The sequence below is a fragment of the Tursiops truncatus genome, chromosome 18 (genome assembly GCF_011762595.2).
Source record: "Tursiops truncatus isolate mTurTru1 chromosome 18, mTurTru1.mat.Y, whole genome shotgun sequence".
Classification (NCBI taxonomy): domain Eukaryota; kingdom Metazoa; phylum Chordata; class Mammalia; order Artiodactyla; family Delphinidae; genus Tursiops; species Tursiops truncatus.
Genome location: NC_047051.1, coordinates 24,979,315 through 24,996,546, shown reverse-complemented (window position 1 = coordinate 24,996,546; position 17,232 = coordinate 24,979,315). Strand labels below are relative to the sequence as shown.

The window sequence follows — 17,232 nt, the reverse complement described above, 5'->3', positions numbered from 1 at the left end:
AATGGCAAAAAGGTTTCTCTCAGTGTCACCCTGCCAGGCTACTAATCCCAGAAGCTGGCATCTCATCTTCAATAACAGGGAGTTATGCCTGTTGAAACAAGTTTCCTTGGAGTTAAAAGGATATTGGCAAATCTCTTCTCATTTAAAAATAATTTAAGGGACTTCCCTGGTGGTCCAGTGCTTAAGACTCTGCACTTCCACTGCACGGGGCACAGGTTCGATCCCTGGTCAGGGAACTGAGATGCCGCATGCTGTGCGGTGTGGTAAAATGAAATGAAATGAAATGAAATAAAATATAAGGTAGTAGATTGCTAGAATTTATGATTTAAGAGGAGGGGCAGGTCTTGCTAATTCTAAATTTGGCCATGGGAGTGGGTAGCTAAAATAGTGTAGAAGGTGAAGGTCTTTGTAGATGAAACCAGGGAACTGTAAGGCTAGGGATGTTTTAAAAAACGGATTGTATTTTTTAGAGCAGTTTTAGGTTCACAGAAAAATTAAGCTGAAGGTACAGAGATTTCCCCTATGGAAACCCCCTGTCCCCACATAGGCATAGCCTCTTCCATTGTCAATATCTCCCACCAGAGCAATACATTTGCTACAACTGATGAACCTACATTGACACCTCATTATCACCCACAGTCCATAGTTTACATTAGGGCTCACTCTTGGTGCTGTATACCCTATAGGTTTTGACAAGTGTATAATGATGTGTAGCCACCACTATAGTATCACACAGAATACTTTCACTGCCCTAAAAACCCTCTGTGCTTCACCTAGTCATCCCTTCCTCCCCCTAACCCTTGGCAATCACTGATCTTTTTACTGTCTCCATAGTTTTGTCTTTCCTAGAAAGTCATATAGTTGGAATCATACAGTATGCAGCCTTTTCAGATTGGCTTCTTTCACTTAGTGATATACATTTAAGATTCTTTGATGTCCTTTCATGGCTTGATAGCTCATTTCTTTTTAGTACTAAATAATATTCTATTGTCTAAATGCACCACAGTTTATTTATCCAAGGCTAGGGTTTTAAATCATACATATAGTTACTGGAATCATAGTAGATGGACGCTAGGAGTGAAGTTGAAATGACAACTATTGTCACTTGGCAAATGAACAAATGAAGGATAGTGACCAAGAGGAAGAGGAGAAGAGAACAACAAAGCTGGTGAGTATAGACTCAAGGATCCTGTCCTTAAATGAAGGTGAAGTATTATGATTTGGGGGGGGGCAGTGGGATGGGGAAAAAAGTGCTGATTTTTCCCTCACGAACTCCTACGGTATATAAGCAGAGGAAGATGCAAAACGAGAGACAATGTCCCTGATGAAGGGCTGGATATCAATGAAGGTAGGGAGGAAGAGAATGCTCAGTGAAAGGGTTGAGGATAAAGCCGAACAGCAAGGTGTGGCATAGAAAGGAGCAGTAGGAGGATGAGTTTGGAAAGAAAGCAGAGAGACAGACAAACAAGAATACAACAGAAGTGAGAGGACTGGAGGGCGTGAATCTGTTGAGAGTTTTGAGGGAACTCTTGGGTAAAGTTGTTTCTGCGCAGATCCAGAGTCTTCGAAGGGTGCTAATTCTAGGTCACTTTCCCTATCTGTGGTCCTATCTGCAATTTGCGGCTTTTGCCTAGGGTTCCAAATTGAATCTTGGTGGTGAGGGTTTTTTTGTTTATGTGCCTTATCTAAATTCAACCTCAAGAGGAACGGTGGCATGTTTAAGCCTGGATTTTGATGAAATGCCTTGAAACAGTGGTTCTCAACTCTGGTTGCACATTACAGCCATCCGAGAAGATCTGAAATGCCCCATCTCCACCCCGCCCCAATTAAGTCAGAATTTATGGAGGTAGGACTCAGGCATCAGTAGATTTTTAAGCTCCTTAGATGATACAAAAGTGCAGACAAGGTTGAGAACCACTGTTTTCGAACAATTTACAATTTATAAAACATAAAACACACTAAGACTAAAGGCATAAAAGAAGGACAAAGTGCTACGTAAATACAGAGAAGAGAGAGATTAGATCTACTGGGAAGACTTGGGAAGATCTTATGAAAGTCATGCTATTTGAGATGAAGAACTTACGAAGATAAAGATTAGGGTATTGGGAGAACAATCTCATAAAACTATCAGGTTGAGCGAAAGTATGGAGTTTAGAAAATACTGGACCTGATGTACCCACTGGTTCCGCTGCTATATAAGGTAATTGTGGGAGCAAAGTGAAAGAAAAATCTGAGAATAGACTGAGTTCTAGACAATGGGTGGTCACTGAAAGTTTTTATACACTGAGTCTAGATAGAAAAGACAAATCTAGAGCGATGTGCATAATGAAATGGTGGGGAGAGAGCCTGAAAGAGTTATGAGGTTACTGGGTTTTGCAATTATGAGGTTTTTGCAATATTTAATGTTAAGCTGGAGTGGGAATGGAAGGCAAGGAGGAAAGGGAGAAACGTGACAGACCTAGAATTTAAAGGACTAGGCAACTTGAATGTGGAGGATAATAAAGGGGAGTCAAAACTGATCAGAAAATTTTAACTACAGAAGTGGTGTCATTAACAATAATAGAGAAGTTGTTACTTAGTCCAAGTTCATACTGCTTGCCACATGACAGACCAATAAATCAGAGACCAGATGTTGGGGCAAGGAATAGTGACTTTATTTGGAAAGCTGGCAGACTGAGAACATGGTGGACTCGTGTCCCAAAGAACCATCTTGCCTGAGTTAGAATTCAGGCTTCTTTTATACATAAAGGGGAGGGAGTAAAGTCAAACATTTCCTGGTTCCCATCAGCCTCCAGAGGGGATGTGTTAATTTCTTCCTCCCTGCAGTCATTCACAGGTGGGCCTAGTTAGGATGCTTCCTGTGAGCTAAACAAAGGTATTTTAGCATAATGCTCATTACCTGGGAGGCAGGGCTCCCAGAGATGGGCTATTATGTATAATTTAAGCTTATAGGCAACATCCCTTTAGTGAATAACTTGCAATAGAATACAAAGGTTCTTCCCTGTTACAAAGTCAGGACTTGAGCTGGCTTGATGGAAAGATGATAAGTTTTATTTTATTTTATTTTATTTTTTGTTTTTATTTTTAAAATAAATTTATTTATGTTTGGCTGAGTTGGCTCTTCATTGCTGTGCTTGGGCTTTCTCTAGTTGCAGTGAGCAGGGGCTACTATTTGTTGCCGTGTGCGGGCTTCTCATTACAGTGGCTTCTCTTGTTGCAGAGCACAGGCTCTAGGCACGCAGTCTTCTGTAGTTGTGGCATGTGGGCCCAGTAGTTGTGGCTGGCGGGCTCTAGAGTGCAGGCTCAGTAGTTGTAGCGCAGGGCTTAGTTGCTCCGCGGCATGTGGGATCTTCCTGGACCAGGGCTCGAACCCGTGTCCCCTGCACTGGGAGGCAGATTCTTAACCACTGTGCCACCAGGGAAGCCTCAATAAGTTTTATTTTTACTGTTCAAGTAGAAAATGTTTATGAGACATCCAGGTGGAGATATTTAACAAACAAGTGGGCATGAAGGCTAAGAGATCAAGAGGGTTTGAAACTGGAGACAGATTTGTAATCTGCTTGGTGTTAATAATGGAGGCTATGGGGGCAGGAGAATTATTAATTTCATCTTGCTGCTGAGCAGCAGGTGCTTGATGAACAGGTTTTATTGCTGCTGTTGAAAGAGAAAGTCAAGTTGTCTAGACAACCAACATTTAGAAAGAGGAGAAGGGGCTTCCCTGCTGGCACAGTGGTTAAGAATCCGCCTCCCAATGCAGGGGACTCGGGTTTGAGCCCTGGTCCGGGAAGATCTCAAATGCAGCGGAGCAACTAAGCCCATGTGCCACAACTACTGAGCCCGTGCTCTAGAGCCTGCGAACCACAACTACTGAGCCCGTGTGCCACAACTATTGAAGCCCATGCACCTAGAGGCCGTGCTCCGCAACAAGACAAGCCACCACAATGAGAAGTCCATGCACCACAACGAAGAGTAGCTCCCGCTCGCCACAACTAGAGAAAGCCTGTGTGCAGCAACGAGGACCCAACACAGCCAAAACTAAATAAATAAAATAAATTAATTTAAAAAAATAAAGAAAGAGGAGGAGATGATGGAGGACCCAGAGAATGACTAGGAGGAGAGACAGGCAGAAACCCAGGATTCCGCTGGGGCTTGGTGACTGAAGGCAGAAAAAGTCAAGGATGGTGATCCACTGTGTGAAATGCTACAGAGAAATTAAGGAAACTGTGAACTGAAAAAAATCTTTGGATTTGGCCACTAGGCAATCCTTAACATGTGAGCTTCATAAGGGCAGCTAGTTTTGTTTGTCAGAAGACTGTCACATTGTGCTCCATAACTAAGTACTGAACAAATGAATTGGTGAGATTTCAGAGAACATTTTCAAAAGAGGCAGAAGCCAAGTCTTAAGAAGGATTAGATTAGAATTGCACTTTCCTAGAAGAAACCCCATTATCTCTTTCAGAGTGACCTTTTAAAAAAATAAATCAGATCATGAAACTTTCCTGCTTCAAATGCTTCAATGGCTCTCTCACTGAGTTTAGGATGAAACCAAACCAAACCACATTGCCTAAGATGACAAACCGAAGACAACGTGGGCTACAGTTTCAACTGAACTGTACCATCTTCCTCCCTGCATGACCCCCCAGCCACCTCCTTGAACCTGTAGTTCTTAACCTGACTCTTTTAATCATAACCTGACTCTTTTAATCATGTTCTTTTAATCATGTTAACGTGACTCTTTTAATCATGTTTTAATGATTAATCTTTTAATCATTAAAAGAGTTCCCGACTCTTTTAATCATGCACGTGGTTCCCTTTCACTGGAAAGTGATGTTCCAATTTCTCATCTTGTTAATTCTCTTCTCATCCTTTAGGTCTCTGTTCATGTTATCACGTCTCCAGAAGCTGTTCTAGATCATTCCTGAGTACCTGAAGTATTTCGCGTATTTAAACACATTTGTTCTCTCCTCAACCCCCATTGCCCTCACATGACCTTGTTTTATTTCCTTCCCAGGACCTCCCACAGTCTGGAATAATCTTGTTTCTTTATGTGTTTTTTCTCCGCCTCCTCCCATAGAATATAAACTACATAAGGAGGGAGAAAATGCAAATAGTGGGGGGAATAACCGATGAATGAAAGTTCAGGAAAAGCAAAAGGAGATGGGATCAAGAGCTCCCAGGGAGGAATGAAGTACCCTCCTTTCTGAAACAAGAGCACGGAAGGGAGAAGTGAGCAGAAACATTATGCAATCTGATGAGCTCTTTTCCATCCCTTTGGTGGTGGGAATAGCAGCAAATGACTTGATTTTACCCTGTCAGCTGGCTTTGTAAGATATGCTATGTATATGGGGTGGAGACCATCCTTTTCTAGATTCTTTTCTCCTTGGCTCTACGAGACTTTGCAGGAGAATCACTGGCCCATATCCCGTATGTAAAAAGTGCTCCAGGAACTGTTCAGGTCTTCACAGGTGTTGCTACTGTTATTTTACCATGTGCATGATTCTAAAGGAGGTCCACCCCGCCTGAAGCACCAGGAGAGAACATCTGGGTAGAGGCCCTCAGTGGGGCTTCAGCATTCTTCTTGAGAGACAACGAGTTCAGATTTACAGTGCATTTGTTTTTTTTTCTAAGGGCTTAGGAATGACTAAGCATTACATTCACGTAACCCTGGTGTGCAAGATTACCGTAATGTTATTATAACCCCATTTTCTGTTGAAAGGTGGAAATAAGATTTGCTCCAGACTAAACAGGAAGTCAGTGATAAAATTACAGCCATAGGGCTTCCCTGGTGGCGCAGTGGTTGGGAGTCCGCCTGCCGATGCAGGGCACGCGGGTTCGTGCCCCGGTCTGGGAGGATCGCACATGACGCGGAGCGGCTGCGCCCGTGAGCCATGGCCGCTGAGCCTGCGCGTCCAGAGCCTGTGCTCCGCAACGGGAGAGGCCACAACAGTGAGAGGCCCGCGTACCGCACAAAACAACAAAAACAAAAACAAAAAATTACAGCCATGGGCTAATCCAGGCTTTCTCACTGTGTGCGCATCACGTCTTTTAGACACTCTAAGGTTCAGGCTGACAACTACCAGCTACGATATTGGCATTCTTTTCAATTCCCCACCTCTCCCTTCACCCCGCCCCCCCCGCATCCCACTGTAGACAAACGAGGTGTGCGTGCACTCTTTTTTCAACTTGTCATTTTGAAGTCGGCATTGAGGTGAGGCAGAGTGGCTTGAGCGATGGTCCCATCTGGGGGTGATGGGAGACAGTGACACCCGAAGTGTGCTGCTTATGTCCAGTCTACTCTGTAAGATGCAGCTTAATTGTCACTTGCCACTCACTGATAGGGTTTTGATATGAGTCTGCAAGCAACTGATTTATTGTGGTCTCTGTGCAGCCAAACCTCTCTGCTAAGGATAATCTGTATTTGCAGCCGCTCCCCAGCGCTAGCATCACTGCCTCAGCTCCACCTCAGATCATCAGGCATCAGATTCTCATCAAGGAGGGTGAAGCCTAGATCCCTCGCATGCGCATTTCACAGTAGGGTTTGCCCTCCTATAAGAATCTAATGCGGCCGCTGATGGAGCTCAGGCGGCAATGGGAGCAATAAGGCCCGGCTGTAAACACAGATGAAGCTTCACTCACCTGCCGCTCACCTCCTGCTGTGCAGCCAGGTTCCTAATAGGCCACGGACTGTTACCGGTCTGTGGCCCGGGGGTTGGGGACCCCTGGTCTAGGAGACCACCACCAGCTCAGGTGCCACTCAGCCAAGCTTCCCATGAAGCCCTCTTTGCCTACTTCCTCTAATAGCTTGTGGAGCCTAGTTTCTGTCTAGAACACATAGGCCCTTCTGGACCTCCCCCGTTTTAATAACAGTCCCTTCCTTATTTTAAAAGTGAGGTAATTCCCTGTCAGTCCAGTGGTTAGGACTCTGCACTTTCACTGCTGAGGGTGCGCGTCTGATCCATGGCCAGGGAACTAGTATCTGGCAAACCCTGCAGAGGGGCCAAAAAAAAGACTGAGGTGATACTTTCTCCCATCTCCGACCAACTCAGGCTACAGGGAAAAAAAATCAAGTAAGCCCGACCCAGTTCTGATTACAGCCCATTAAATGCAACTATGCATCAATTACCCTGTAGTCTCACAAACATGCACAAATGAAGATCCAGAACATGTATAAGTTTATGTACCTAATATTTACATATACCTTAATATTAAACCTACACCGTATGTACGGCTATTCTTGTCAACAATGTATGTCCAGATCTTTCTAGACTCACACATTTCTGTCACTATGCTGCCTTTCATGTATGGTAGAAAGCGCCTCAGAGTTGGAAGATCCTGGGTTTGAATCTTTTTTCTTTCATTATTATAGGGCTTGTATAAAGGAGAACCACCTGAGGAGAAAGCGTAGGTAGACCTGGGGAATCAGGCGCCCCATAAAACCACCGTAATTCTCACTGACAATGTTAGGTGTTCAAAACTGCTGAGAATATTTTTCTCTGACATTTCAAACGTGCTTTCACATTAGCCCTTTTCAAGTCCTGCCCAGTGACCTCACGTACGTTGTCAATACTTCTTTGCTCTGCCCTGGAGAGAAAAGGCTTCTCTCAAAGACTAAGTCGAGGGAGAAAATAAGGAAAACAAGTTCGTCCTACATCAAGAAATTTACTTTGTGTCCAGCACTGTTTAAATTCCTGACTGGAGAGAAATCAAAAAAGTCAGATTCTGATATAACTAACATTATCTTGGGCCAGAAGCCTAACAACCAAAGCACAGTACAAGGCAGCGACTTACGAACGGCTACGGTGCAAGCTCCCTACCCGGAGCCTCGGTGCAGGTGACAGAAGCGACCGCCTGACACAGGGCCCCAGTTCCTCGCCGCGGGGCGCCCTGCGCATGCGCACGCCGCCTCGCTCGAGGGGGGCGGGTCCTAGCTGCCATCTTGCCCCGTACGGGAGCCGCCGCCGCTTACCCCAAAGCAAGGCTGGGGCTGAAGGGTATCCTACCCAGACCGGCTTCCTTTTCCATTGCCAGCCCTGCTCGGCAGCTCTGCCCAGGCTGCTCAGCCCCAAGTATGAACTGACCCGTCGCCCGCAGCACGACTCTTAGCCGCGGCTCGTCCCGGTGCCCATCTCGCGAAACGGAGCGCGCGGGCACCCAGCCTCCTCTCCAGCCGCGATGCCGAACGTGCAGCTGCCGCCAAAGGAGAGCAACCTCTTCAAACGCATCTTGGTAAGTGGCCAGTGGCTGCGCCGCCCACCCCTGGCAGCCCCGGACCCGGCGCGGCGAGCTGTCTGGCGGCGATGGCGCCTGCGCGGCTGGGCCCGGCCCCCCTGGGTTCTTTGTTTGTGCGCGAACCCGCACGGCCCTACCCCTGCCTCGCAGGGCCCGCCACCCCGCTCTCCTCCCTCCCTCCGCGGCCGCTCCTTCCAGAATCTTCCCGCCGCAGTCACCCTGGGCCTGGGCGCGCCGGCCGGGAGTGGCCCGTGCCCTCTGCGGCGCCTGGCGGCCGGCCTCGCGACCTCCTCCCCCCGGTCCACCCCAGTTACTTTTGCCAGCATCCCTGCGTCCAGGTGTTCGTTCACTGCCTTACGTGGAATCTATTGCACAGCGCACCTCGACACCTTTGAAAGCGGGAGCGATCCTGTAATGGGATGGGATCCGATTTATACCGGTTACGGGAAACTAAAACCCCGGAGACTCATCCTCCCGTTGGTAGAGAGTTTGCCTATTTTTGGTGTGTCGTACTAAGCCTCTTTGGGAAGTACGTGACTCGAAGTGCATTTCTAAGTTCAAAAGCCGAACATAGCTCTGATTGTTTTTAACTCGTACAGGCCCTGTAAGTGGTTAAAGCCGCGCGGACTGGCTGGTATTGCACTTGAGGGGTGCATTTACTTTGATTCCGAGCAGAAACCTGAATAATGGTCCCGTAATGATGACGGCTGCCGGGTGGAGAGGGGAGTTTTCTGTGGGTTATATGTCACCGTCCTGGTACCTTAATGGTTTTCCAGGGAGGAGGGGCAACATGCCTTTGCTTTTCTCAGTAGACACTGGAGACTGATTGTCTTTCATCTGAAAACCAGCGTTTAGATTTTAAGGGTGAATTTATTAATCAGAGCTTGTGTTGGTTATATGACCATTAGCTGTTGCTTACCTTTATTATATATAAAATAAAGTATAAGCAATTGCAGATAAAAAAAATCATAGTAGCCGTTCTGTTTCAAGCCAAATAGAAACGTCACACTTAGTCTTCAGAATGTTACAAAAGCTACATAGTAAATGGGATGAAAATTTTGTCTTAATTTTATATGGTGCTTAGTGTTGCGCAAATGATGAGAAACGAGTGTAAAAACATAAATCTAATTAAAGCATTGTGGCAGATTGCTTCATTCGACTTTGCATATATTTTTTCTTTATTTTACTTTCATTTTTCTCATACCCTTGTATTTTTCGCAGTGTGGAATTGGAGAAGTGAACTTTTTTGCCCCTTTTGGGTGGGGTGTTTTGTTGTTATTTTTTTGGTCTAAGGGAACTGAAACATGTTAATGAAAAATTATCTATAAATTGTTGGATTTTAGGACATTTGGTATTATACCTAAAAGATGACAGACACTTATTTTCTCTCTGTATGGATATTTTCTAGTTCAAATCGTGTTATCAGTAGCATAATGAAAAACAATTATATGATTTATTATTACTCTAGTTATAAAAAAATGTAAAGACCACTGCAGAGTTAATTTTATCCCCAAATAAATTGGGAAGTGCTAAACATTTTTTATCTGGGTATGTAATGCTTATTATAACGTTACATGAATTTAGGAGGATACTGCAAAAGTGAATGATTTGATTGTCTCAAATTGCAATAAGTGTGGGTAAAGTTTTACTATGACAAATTCCATAGCAAACAGAAGTCTATAATAAAATTATTCTTTAAAGTTTGGTTGGTGGACCAAAATGCTTTGCCACCAACAGTAATTCTTTAAAAATTATCATTTTACTGAAAGACACCCATACCAAATTCACCAGGTTGCTTATCACATGTTCTGCATGGCTTGTACCTGCCTATCTTATTCCCCAGATTGGCTGTTAGCGTTATGTTTTGTTGAATTTTGGAGCTATTGCAGACCCTCTTTTACAAATGAGACAATCAAACCCAGGGATGGTAAATGACTAAGTATCTAAGGTTCTTGGTCTGGTTAGTAGCAAAGTTGAAACTAGAGTCTATCTTTTCTACTAAGTAGATATTCCTTACTGAACTTAAGACTTTTCTTTAACCTGAGTACTCGGATACTGGAGATGACCACCTGGGCTTGAATTGTGGCTCTGACACTTACTGGCTGTGTAAACTCAGTAACTGTGCCTCAGTCTCTCCATCTAAAATGTAGATAACGTGCATCTCATAGGCTTTCCTGGTATTTAAGTAAGGAATAAATGAGAACAGTGCCAGACACATAGTAAGTGCTTCCAATAAGTGTTAACTATTACTATTACTGTTATTGGTAGTATGATATTATTACTTCCAGATCACTTGGTAAGGCAGAAAAAAAATAATATTTCTCTTCTTTTCCTCTTCCCCAGTAGTTCCTTCTGCTTGTTTTTTGGTTTGTTTTTTTTTTTAAATATTTTTGGAATACGTAATATATTCGCATGGTTCAAAATTCAGGTTTTCCAATCCTCTTTCCCAGCCACTAAGTTCTCTTCCCCATAGGCAATCAAGAAGCCTTAATATAAAGATGTTTTTCTATGAATACTTTTCTAATTCTCCTCTCCATATCCCACCCCTGTTGGTAAGAATTAATCTCTTCCTCCTCCTTGGCTGGTACTGTTTTGCTTTGAACTTGAATGTATATATTGACTATGTATTGAGCAGTTCTTATTTGTCTAGAACCTGAGGATGCAGCAGTGTTTAAAGTAGGCAAGATCCCTGTTCTCAGGAGCCTACAGTATGGTGGGGAAGATAGACACTAAATAAGTACAAAAATGAGTAAGAATGTCAGGAAATGATAGCACTGTGTAGAAAATAGAGTAATATGATAGAGTGTTTTGGGGGGTGCTGTAAGAGGCTGGCACTGTTAGAGTTGTCAGGTAGATGATATGTAAAACTTGATCGTAGGGAATCAGCCATGGGAAGATGTGGGGAGGAACAACATTGCAGGGGGTGGAAGGAACACAAGTGCAGAGGCCCTGAGGTGAGGATGAGCTTGGCACGCTGAGTACTAAAAAGAAAACCCGTAACCACGTAAGTGAAAGATTGAGTTAAAGATGCGGTGTTCTGGTGGTTGATGGCTGTGGAGGGCAGGCGTGATTACTTAGCCTGGCTGGTGGCATTGAGGAATAAAGAGGGTTTATTCCTAAATAAACCTAGTCTAATACAAGTGTAAGAGATTTGCTTACACTTGTTTAGACTACAAGTGATGGAAAGACCATAGTCTTGGAGTCAGAGGAGAGTTTGCAACTAAGCTGAACCACTTGTAAATTAATCTAATGGACTTTTAAATTTCAGTTTCTACATCTGTAAGGTGGAGGTCATGACACCTACCTTAAGGAGTTGTTTTGAGTTATAGCAAGTTTTGTACAGACACGTGGTAGTTGCTCAGTAAATAGCAGTATTTTTTTGTGTGTATGCCTTGGTTCCATTCTTGAAGTAGCAAAGACTTTTAATGCAGTTTCTAGTATTTTTCTGTGTTATCACATATGTTTTTGCTTTTGGATTTTGAATAAAAGAAAGCTGTAGCAGTGTGTTGGTTGACAATTAAGGTGTTTTTTTCTTTATCTTCTATAAAAGTAAAAATACTCAGATACCAGAATAGTTTGGCAAGGAGTAGGTTACAGAGGTAAACTTCATGTTATAACTGATACGAATTGATACAAAACCTTTCCATCACATATGTTTTAGACCTAATTTTGGATCTTGAATTTAGAATTTATATAATGGAATGAAAAGTTGCTACATGTGTATTCATTTTATATAATAATTTTTGTTCATATTTCTTTACAGAAATGTTATGAACAGAAGCAATACAAAAATGGCCTCAAGTTTTGCAAGTTGATTCTTTCAAATCCAAAATTTGCTGAACATGGAGGTATTATCTCACCTATGAGAGATTACTTTGGGGAAATCTAATTCTAAAACCAGATGGATAGGATTCCCAACTGTGAGGGAAGAATACTTCCCAGATTCCATGGCCTTGTAGTTCTCTATTAGAGTGCATAAATGTTTAACGTTTTCAGATATGCCTCATATCATTCTTATTCTAGATTACTTCTTTTATGCTTAGGTGTATTTACAGTCTTTACTTTTAGATGAGAAATGATTGGTTGATATATTGGTGAGTAATTGGCATATATACCTGTATTTTTATAGACCTGATTTCATTTGTTACTTTGAACAGAATTTAAGTTTATCCCTTGATTTCTCGTGTGTAAAATTAGAACAATATTTGCAACACCAAAGTAGTATGAAGATACAATCAAATGCATTTTATTTTTTGGTAGATGTATTTTTTTTTAATCTATCTGCTAACCTTCATATGTAAATAAGATACTACTGATTTACCATTGTGTTATCTTGGGTTGTTTTTCTAGCACTGATGTTAGTAAGTCTGTATTTGCTTGTCTCATCCTTTTTCACTGGTTACCAGTGTTTGGTAAAAGGATGGATCAGGTTAGACATGTAAATTATGGTCCTGTAGCAGAGCAAGCTGATTGGGATTTCTGAATATTAGACTTGAGTAATTATTGAGACCATCTTTTTGGGAAAATAGACTGACCCTACTCGGCTTTCTAATAACACTTAAAACATTCTTTGAAGGAAATGGAAAGAAGTAGTTTCATAGAATTTTAGAAATTAAAGCTTGTTTTCAAGCTGTTTAGCAGTGGAACCCTTATCCAAAGGGGAGCTTGTGGGGAAATTCATTATGTAAAAACAGATAAAAAAATAAGATGTTTGGTCATAGGGGCCTGGACTGCTGGATCACCCGTTCTGAAAACCATAGTCCATAGAGATCAGTTTGAAAACCATTGTTCTTGTCTAATTCCCTTGTTGTGGATTATTCAGAGAATCATTTCATTCTAAACAATCTTTGATTAACTACCTTCAACATATTCTTGGGTTGCCTTCAACATATTCTTGGGTTGCCACTCGTGCTCTTCAAATGCAAACTGATGTTAATTAGCCTAAGTGGGATTCATTGGAATAAACTTGCAGCCAAAAATGAAGCCTGTTCCAATACTGAGTAAGGTGATTTTTAAATTCTGTACATCTCTTTAAGGTAGATTGAATGATTTTGTGGGGTATAAATCAGATGATTTGATTCTTAGTAGGCTTGATCTCAGGTGAAAGCTGAGGTCTGTTGCGGTAGACTTAACTCAACAGGACTCAGGACCCTGCTGTGTTACCTTTTTTCAGCAGAATAATCTTAACCTCCTTTATAGAGTCTTCAGAAAGACAGAAAGCATTTTACCAACTCAGTCCCAGCCTGAGGAATTTCAGAGAAGGACTTGGGCTAAGCTTTAAGCAGATACATAAATATACTTTTACTTTTTTTATTTGGAGAGAAATTCTTCTAACTATAGAATTAAAAGGATGAATAATGTAAGTATTGGTAGAGCTCAGATATTAAAATAGTGCTAAGAGAATAATTTGAATTTTTCCTGTGTAAATAGAGGTTAAAAATATTTTTCAGAGACTTTGGCTATGAAAGGATTAACATTGAACTGTTTAGGAAAAAAAGAAGAGGCGTATGAATTTGTTCGTAAAGGACTTCGTAATGATGTCAAGAGTCATGTCTGTATCCTTTTGCAGTAGTTGAATAGTTTAATTTCATTTATGTATTTTCCATTTGTGAGTTTTTTCTAGCTCAAATTAAAAAAACTTCACTATGAAAAAATTTTAAACTATATGGAAGAGTGGATGTAATGAACTTTATGTACCCATTATCAAGTTTCAATAATTATCAACATTTTTAATATTAGTTTCATCTGTTCCCTACTTATTTTTTTGTTTATTAGAGTATTTTAAAGAGAATTACTATGCACTGTATATTTACTGCAGTTGTGCCTAGTGTGAGAGAATAGTAACTAATAATTATATGTGATTTAAAACCCATTTTTTTCCTATATATCCATAAACTGAGTGATACTTTCCTCATTCCAAATAATGACTTACCTGTATAGTAAAACTTGTGTTCCTTAAAAGTTCCTTAAACTTTCCTTTAGAAAGTTTAGGAGAAAAATTCAGAAGCAACTTGATGTAAAATAGATTTTATTTAGTATTAAATATTATGTTGATTTTCAGCTTGGTTTCTGTTGCACAGGGACTTAGCCGTTACTTCACTGGGTACTTAACAATCGTATTTTTCATTGACTAGTATCCCAGTTTGTTAAAAAAACAAAAATATTCTTTAGGAATGGATCGTTGAAATTGTTTTAATCTCTGTTTTACCTATTTATATACTTACAACCTTTTCACATATTACCCTTGTACCTTAATTTTTAACATTTAAATCATCTAGCTATTGGCCAGTATTGAACGTAGTCTTAGTGGTGTTTTTACATATTTAGCTTAGGGTTCTCTCAAAATACTAAATACTTATTTCTTTATCCCAGTGCTTACCCCAGAGCGAAGAGAGGGCATGTAAGTATGATGGTTTTTTGGCTCCAAGATATCCTAAGACTTGACTTTACATTAAATAAAGACTTAATTTTTGTGGTCTTTAATATCACTAGTGAATTAATTGATGGTTACATGTTGTTTTATAATTGATTGAATATATACTTGTTTTAAAAGATAATTGCAATTTTTATATAATACATACTCTGTTTCCATACATAGTGTTTGAGAATAAGTGAGTGTTGAGGTGCTGGCATAGGAAAGTGAGGGGATAGGCAACGTGAAGAATTTTTACCAATAATTTTCTAAGGTTACTTAAAAATATATTATGGAAAATTTCAGACGTGTACAAAAGTAGAATAGAATAATGCACCCCTATCCGCCTATCACCTAGCTTCAATAATTTAACAGTTGTCAATCAAGGCTGATCTGGTTTCATATTTTGTCACCTGCTTACTATCCCCCTCCCTCTGAGGCCAGATCATTCTGAAGTAAGTCCCAAACAAAATACCATTTTGCTAAGGTAAGCTTTCTATTAGACATGTAGCATAGTATATTCTAGTAGCTGTGAATGTCTGTTTCCTTAACTTAATAGGTTGGCATGTATATGGACTCTTGCAGCGTTCTGATAAGAAGTATGATGAAGCTATTAAGTGTTACCGAAATGCCCTCAAATTAGATAAAGATAATCTGCAAATTTTGAGGGATCTCTCTCTGTTACAGATCCAAATGAGAGACCTTGAAGGTTATCGAGTAAGTACTTTAGTCTTAAATGTACATGTTTTTATAATAGATATAATTTAAAAGCATGTGAATTCAGAATGAGGTGAACTTAAGACGAGATCATGTAGACTTGATTGTTCATTACAGTCTGTAGTAGAAGGGAAAAGTCACTTTGGATCTTCCCTCCAATAATATTAGTGGAACTGCATACTTTTTAAAAAAATTTATTTATTTATTTATTCTTGGCTGCATTGGGTCTTCATTGCTGTGTGCAGGCTTTCTCTAGTTGCGACGAGCAGGGGCTTCTCTTCATTGGCGGTGTGCAGGCTTCTCATCGCGGTGGCTTCTCTTGTGGAACATGGGTTCTAAGTGCGTGGGTTTCAGTAGTCGTGGTGCGTGGGCTCAGTAGTTGTAGCACACTGGCTTGGTTGCTTTGCGACATGTGGGATCTTCCTAGACCAAGGATTGAACCCGTGTCCCCTGAATTGGCAGGCGGATTCTTAACCACTGTGCCACCAGGGAAGTCCCTGGAAGTGCATACTTGATCATCAAAAAAGGATAACTAGTTTATTCATTTTATGGTTTTTTACTTATTTTATTTAATTAAAAAAATTGTTTTGGCTGTGTTGGGTCTTCGTTGCTTTGTGTGGGCTTTTTCTAGTTGTGGCAAGCGGGGGCTACTCTTTGTTGCGGTGCGCGGGCTTCTCATTGCGGTGGCTTCCCTTGTTGTGGAGCATGGGCTCTAGGCACGTGGGCTTCAGTAGTTGTGGCACGCGGGCTTCAGTAGTTGTAGCACGTGGGCTCAGTAGTTGTGGCATGCAGTCCCTAGAGCACGCGAGCTTCAGTAGCTGTGGTGCACAGGCTCAGTAGTTGTGGGTGGCTCGTGGGCTTAGTTGATCCGTGACGTGTCGATATTCCTGGACCAGGGTTTGAACCCATGTCCTTTGCATTGGCAAGCAGATTCTTAACCACTGCACCACCAGGGAGGTCCCTCATTTAATGCTTTTTGAAAAGCTAGAATATCGCCTATGTGCTAATGCTGTACTATATTCTTTGTGGGCTTGATATTTACAGATTTGGTAAACAGAGCTTTTATAATTAAAATCTAAATGTGGAGATTAATTAGCTTTCTTCATTATGGTTTAGAAAATACAAAATATTGTGAGGATTGCCATAAATGTAGTCCCAGGCCTTTTCACACTGTTACCTTCAACTCTGCTGGGCATCTCCATGTGCTTACTCCACTTAGTTTCCTAAATTCAGTATGTCCAAAATGGAATTATCTCACTTTCTCATGTGAAGGAGGCTACCAACTCTTAATAGTTCTGTTTAGATAAGTCTTTTTTCATTTACTGTTGTCCTTCTACTGCCATGTAAGTCTTTGCATAGATTTTTGCAGAAGTTTCAAGGGTTCTGCTGAGCTTAATAATGGTACCATTCATCACGATTGTGTGAATTTTCTTCAGTAGGACTTAGCAGCCTAAGTTTGGTGAGAGTTAAAATCAGTTATCTTTAGAAATAAAGAAATTAGTAATGGTGAGAGACTGGTTGCTAGGAGGGGTAGTGAAATAAATGAAGTTAAAAGAGCTGGTGGTTAGAAGTGAAGGATTCAAGGAACTAGAGGTACTGGTGGTGTCCAAGAACAAGGGCAGGAAGGTCACTGAGTGACAGTGTTGGCAGCATAGGAGCTGTAGCGAGAGTGAGTATCTGAATTTATGATTTCTGGGTGGCAGTAAGGTCTAGGGTGTGGTGGTGGAAGTGAGTCCCTGAAGTGGGGTGGAGATCATTGTAGATGAGGAAATCGTGGATCTAAGAAGATAGGTTATTGGATAGGTATCCACAGTGTTGCATTTGCCCAGAATAATGGCAGAATTTGGTAGAGAGATGAAAGCTGAGTCAGACTT

At 41.4% G+C, this 17,232-nt stretch overlaps 2 protein-coding genes across 16 annotated transcripts in view; one reads left to right on the top strand and one right to left on the bottom strand.

The window, feature by feature from the left end:
* MTRF1 (mitochondrial translation release factor 1) overlaps positions 1-8,218 on the bottom strand; it is a 69,455-nt gene extending 61,237 nt beyond the window's left edge. For 7 of the 8 annotated variants that reach the window (XR_004523136.2, XM_073795256.1, XM_033843872.2 and 4 more), the window contains exon 1: positions 8,079-8,218. The gene's annotated coding sequence lies outside the window, so the exon portion shown is untranslated. The remainder of the gene's footprint in view (positions 1-8,078) is intronic. The other variant, XM_019936479.3, reaches the window with a different exon arrangement.
* The window catches only part of NAA16 (N-alpha-acetyltransferase 16, NatA auxiliary subunit), an 82,305-nt gene continuing 73,163 nt past the window's right edge, over positions 8,091-17,232 (top strand). For 4 of the 8 annotated variants that reach the window (XM_033843871.2, XM_073795253.1, XM_033843869.2 and 1 more), the window contains exons 1-5: positions 8,091-8,226; positions 11,993-12,077; positions 13,680-13,780; positions 14,602-14,629; positions 15,201-15,358. In XM_033843871.2, coding sequence (XP_033699762.1) covers positions 8,173-8,226; positions 11,993-12,077; positions 13,680-13,780; positions 14,602-14,629; positions 15,201-15,358 — 426 coding nt within the window. In that variant the 5' untranslated portion in view covers positions 8,091-8,172. Of the gene's footprint in view, positions 8,227-11,992; positions 12,078-13,679; positions 13,785-14,601; positions 14,630-15,200; positions 15,359-17,232 lie in introns of all 8 variants that reach the window. The other 4 variants (XM_019936464.3, XM_033843870.2, XM_073795254.1 and 1 more) reach the window with 4 other exon arrangements.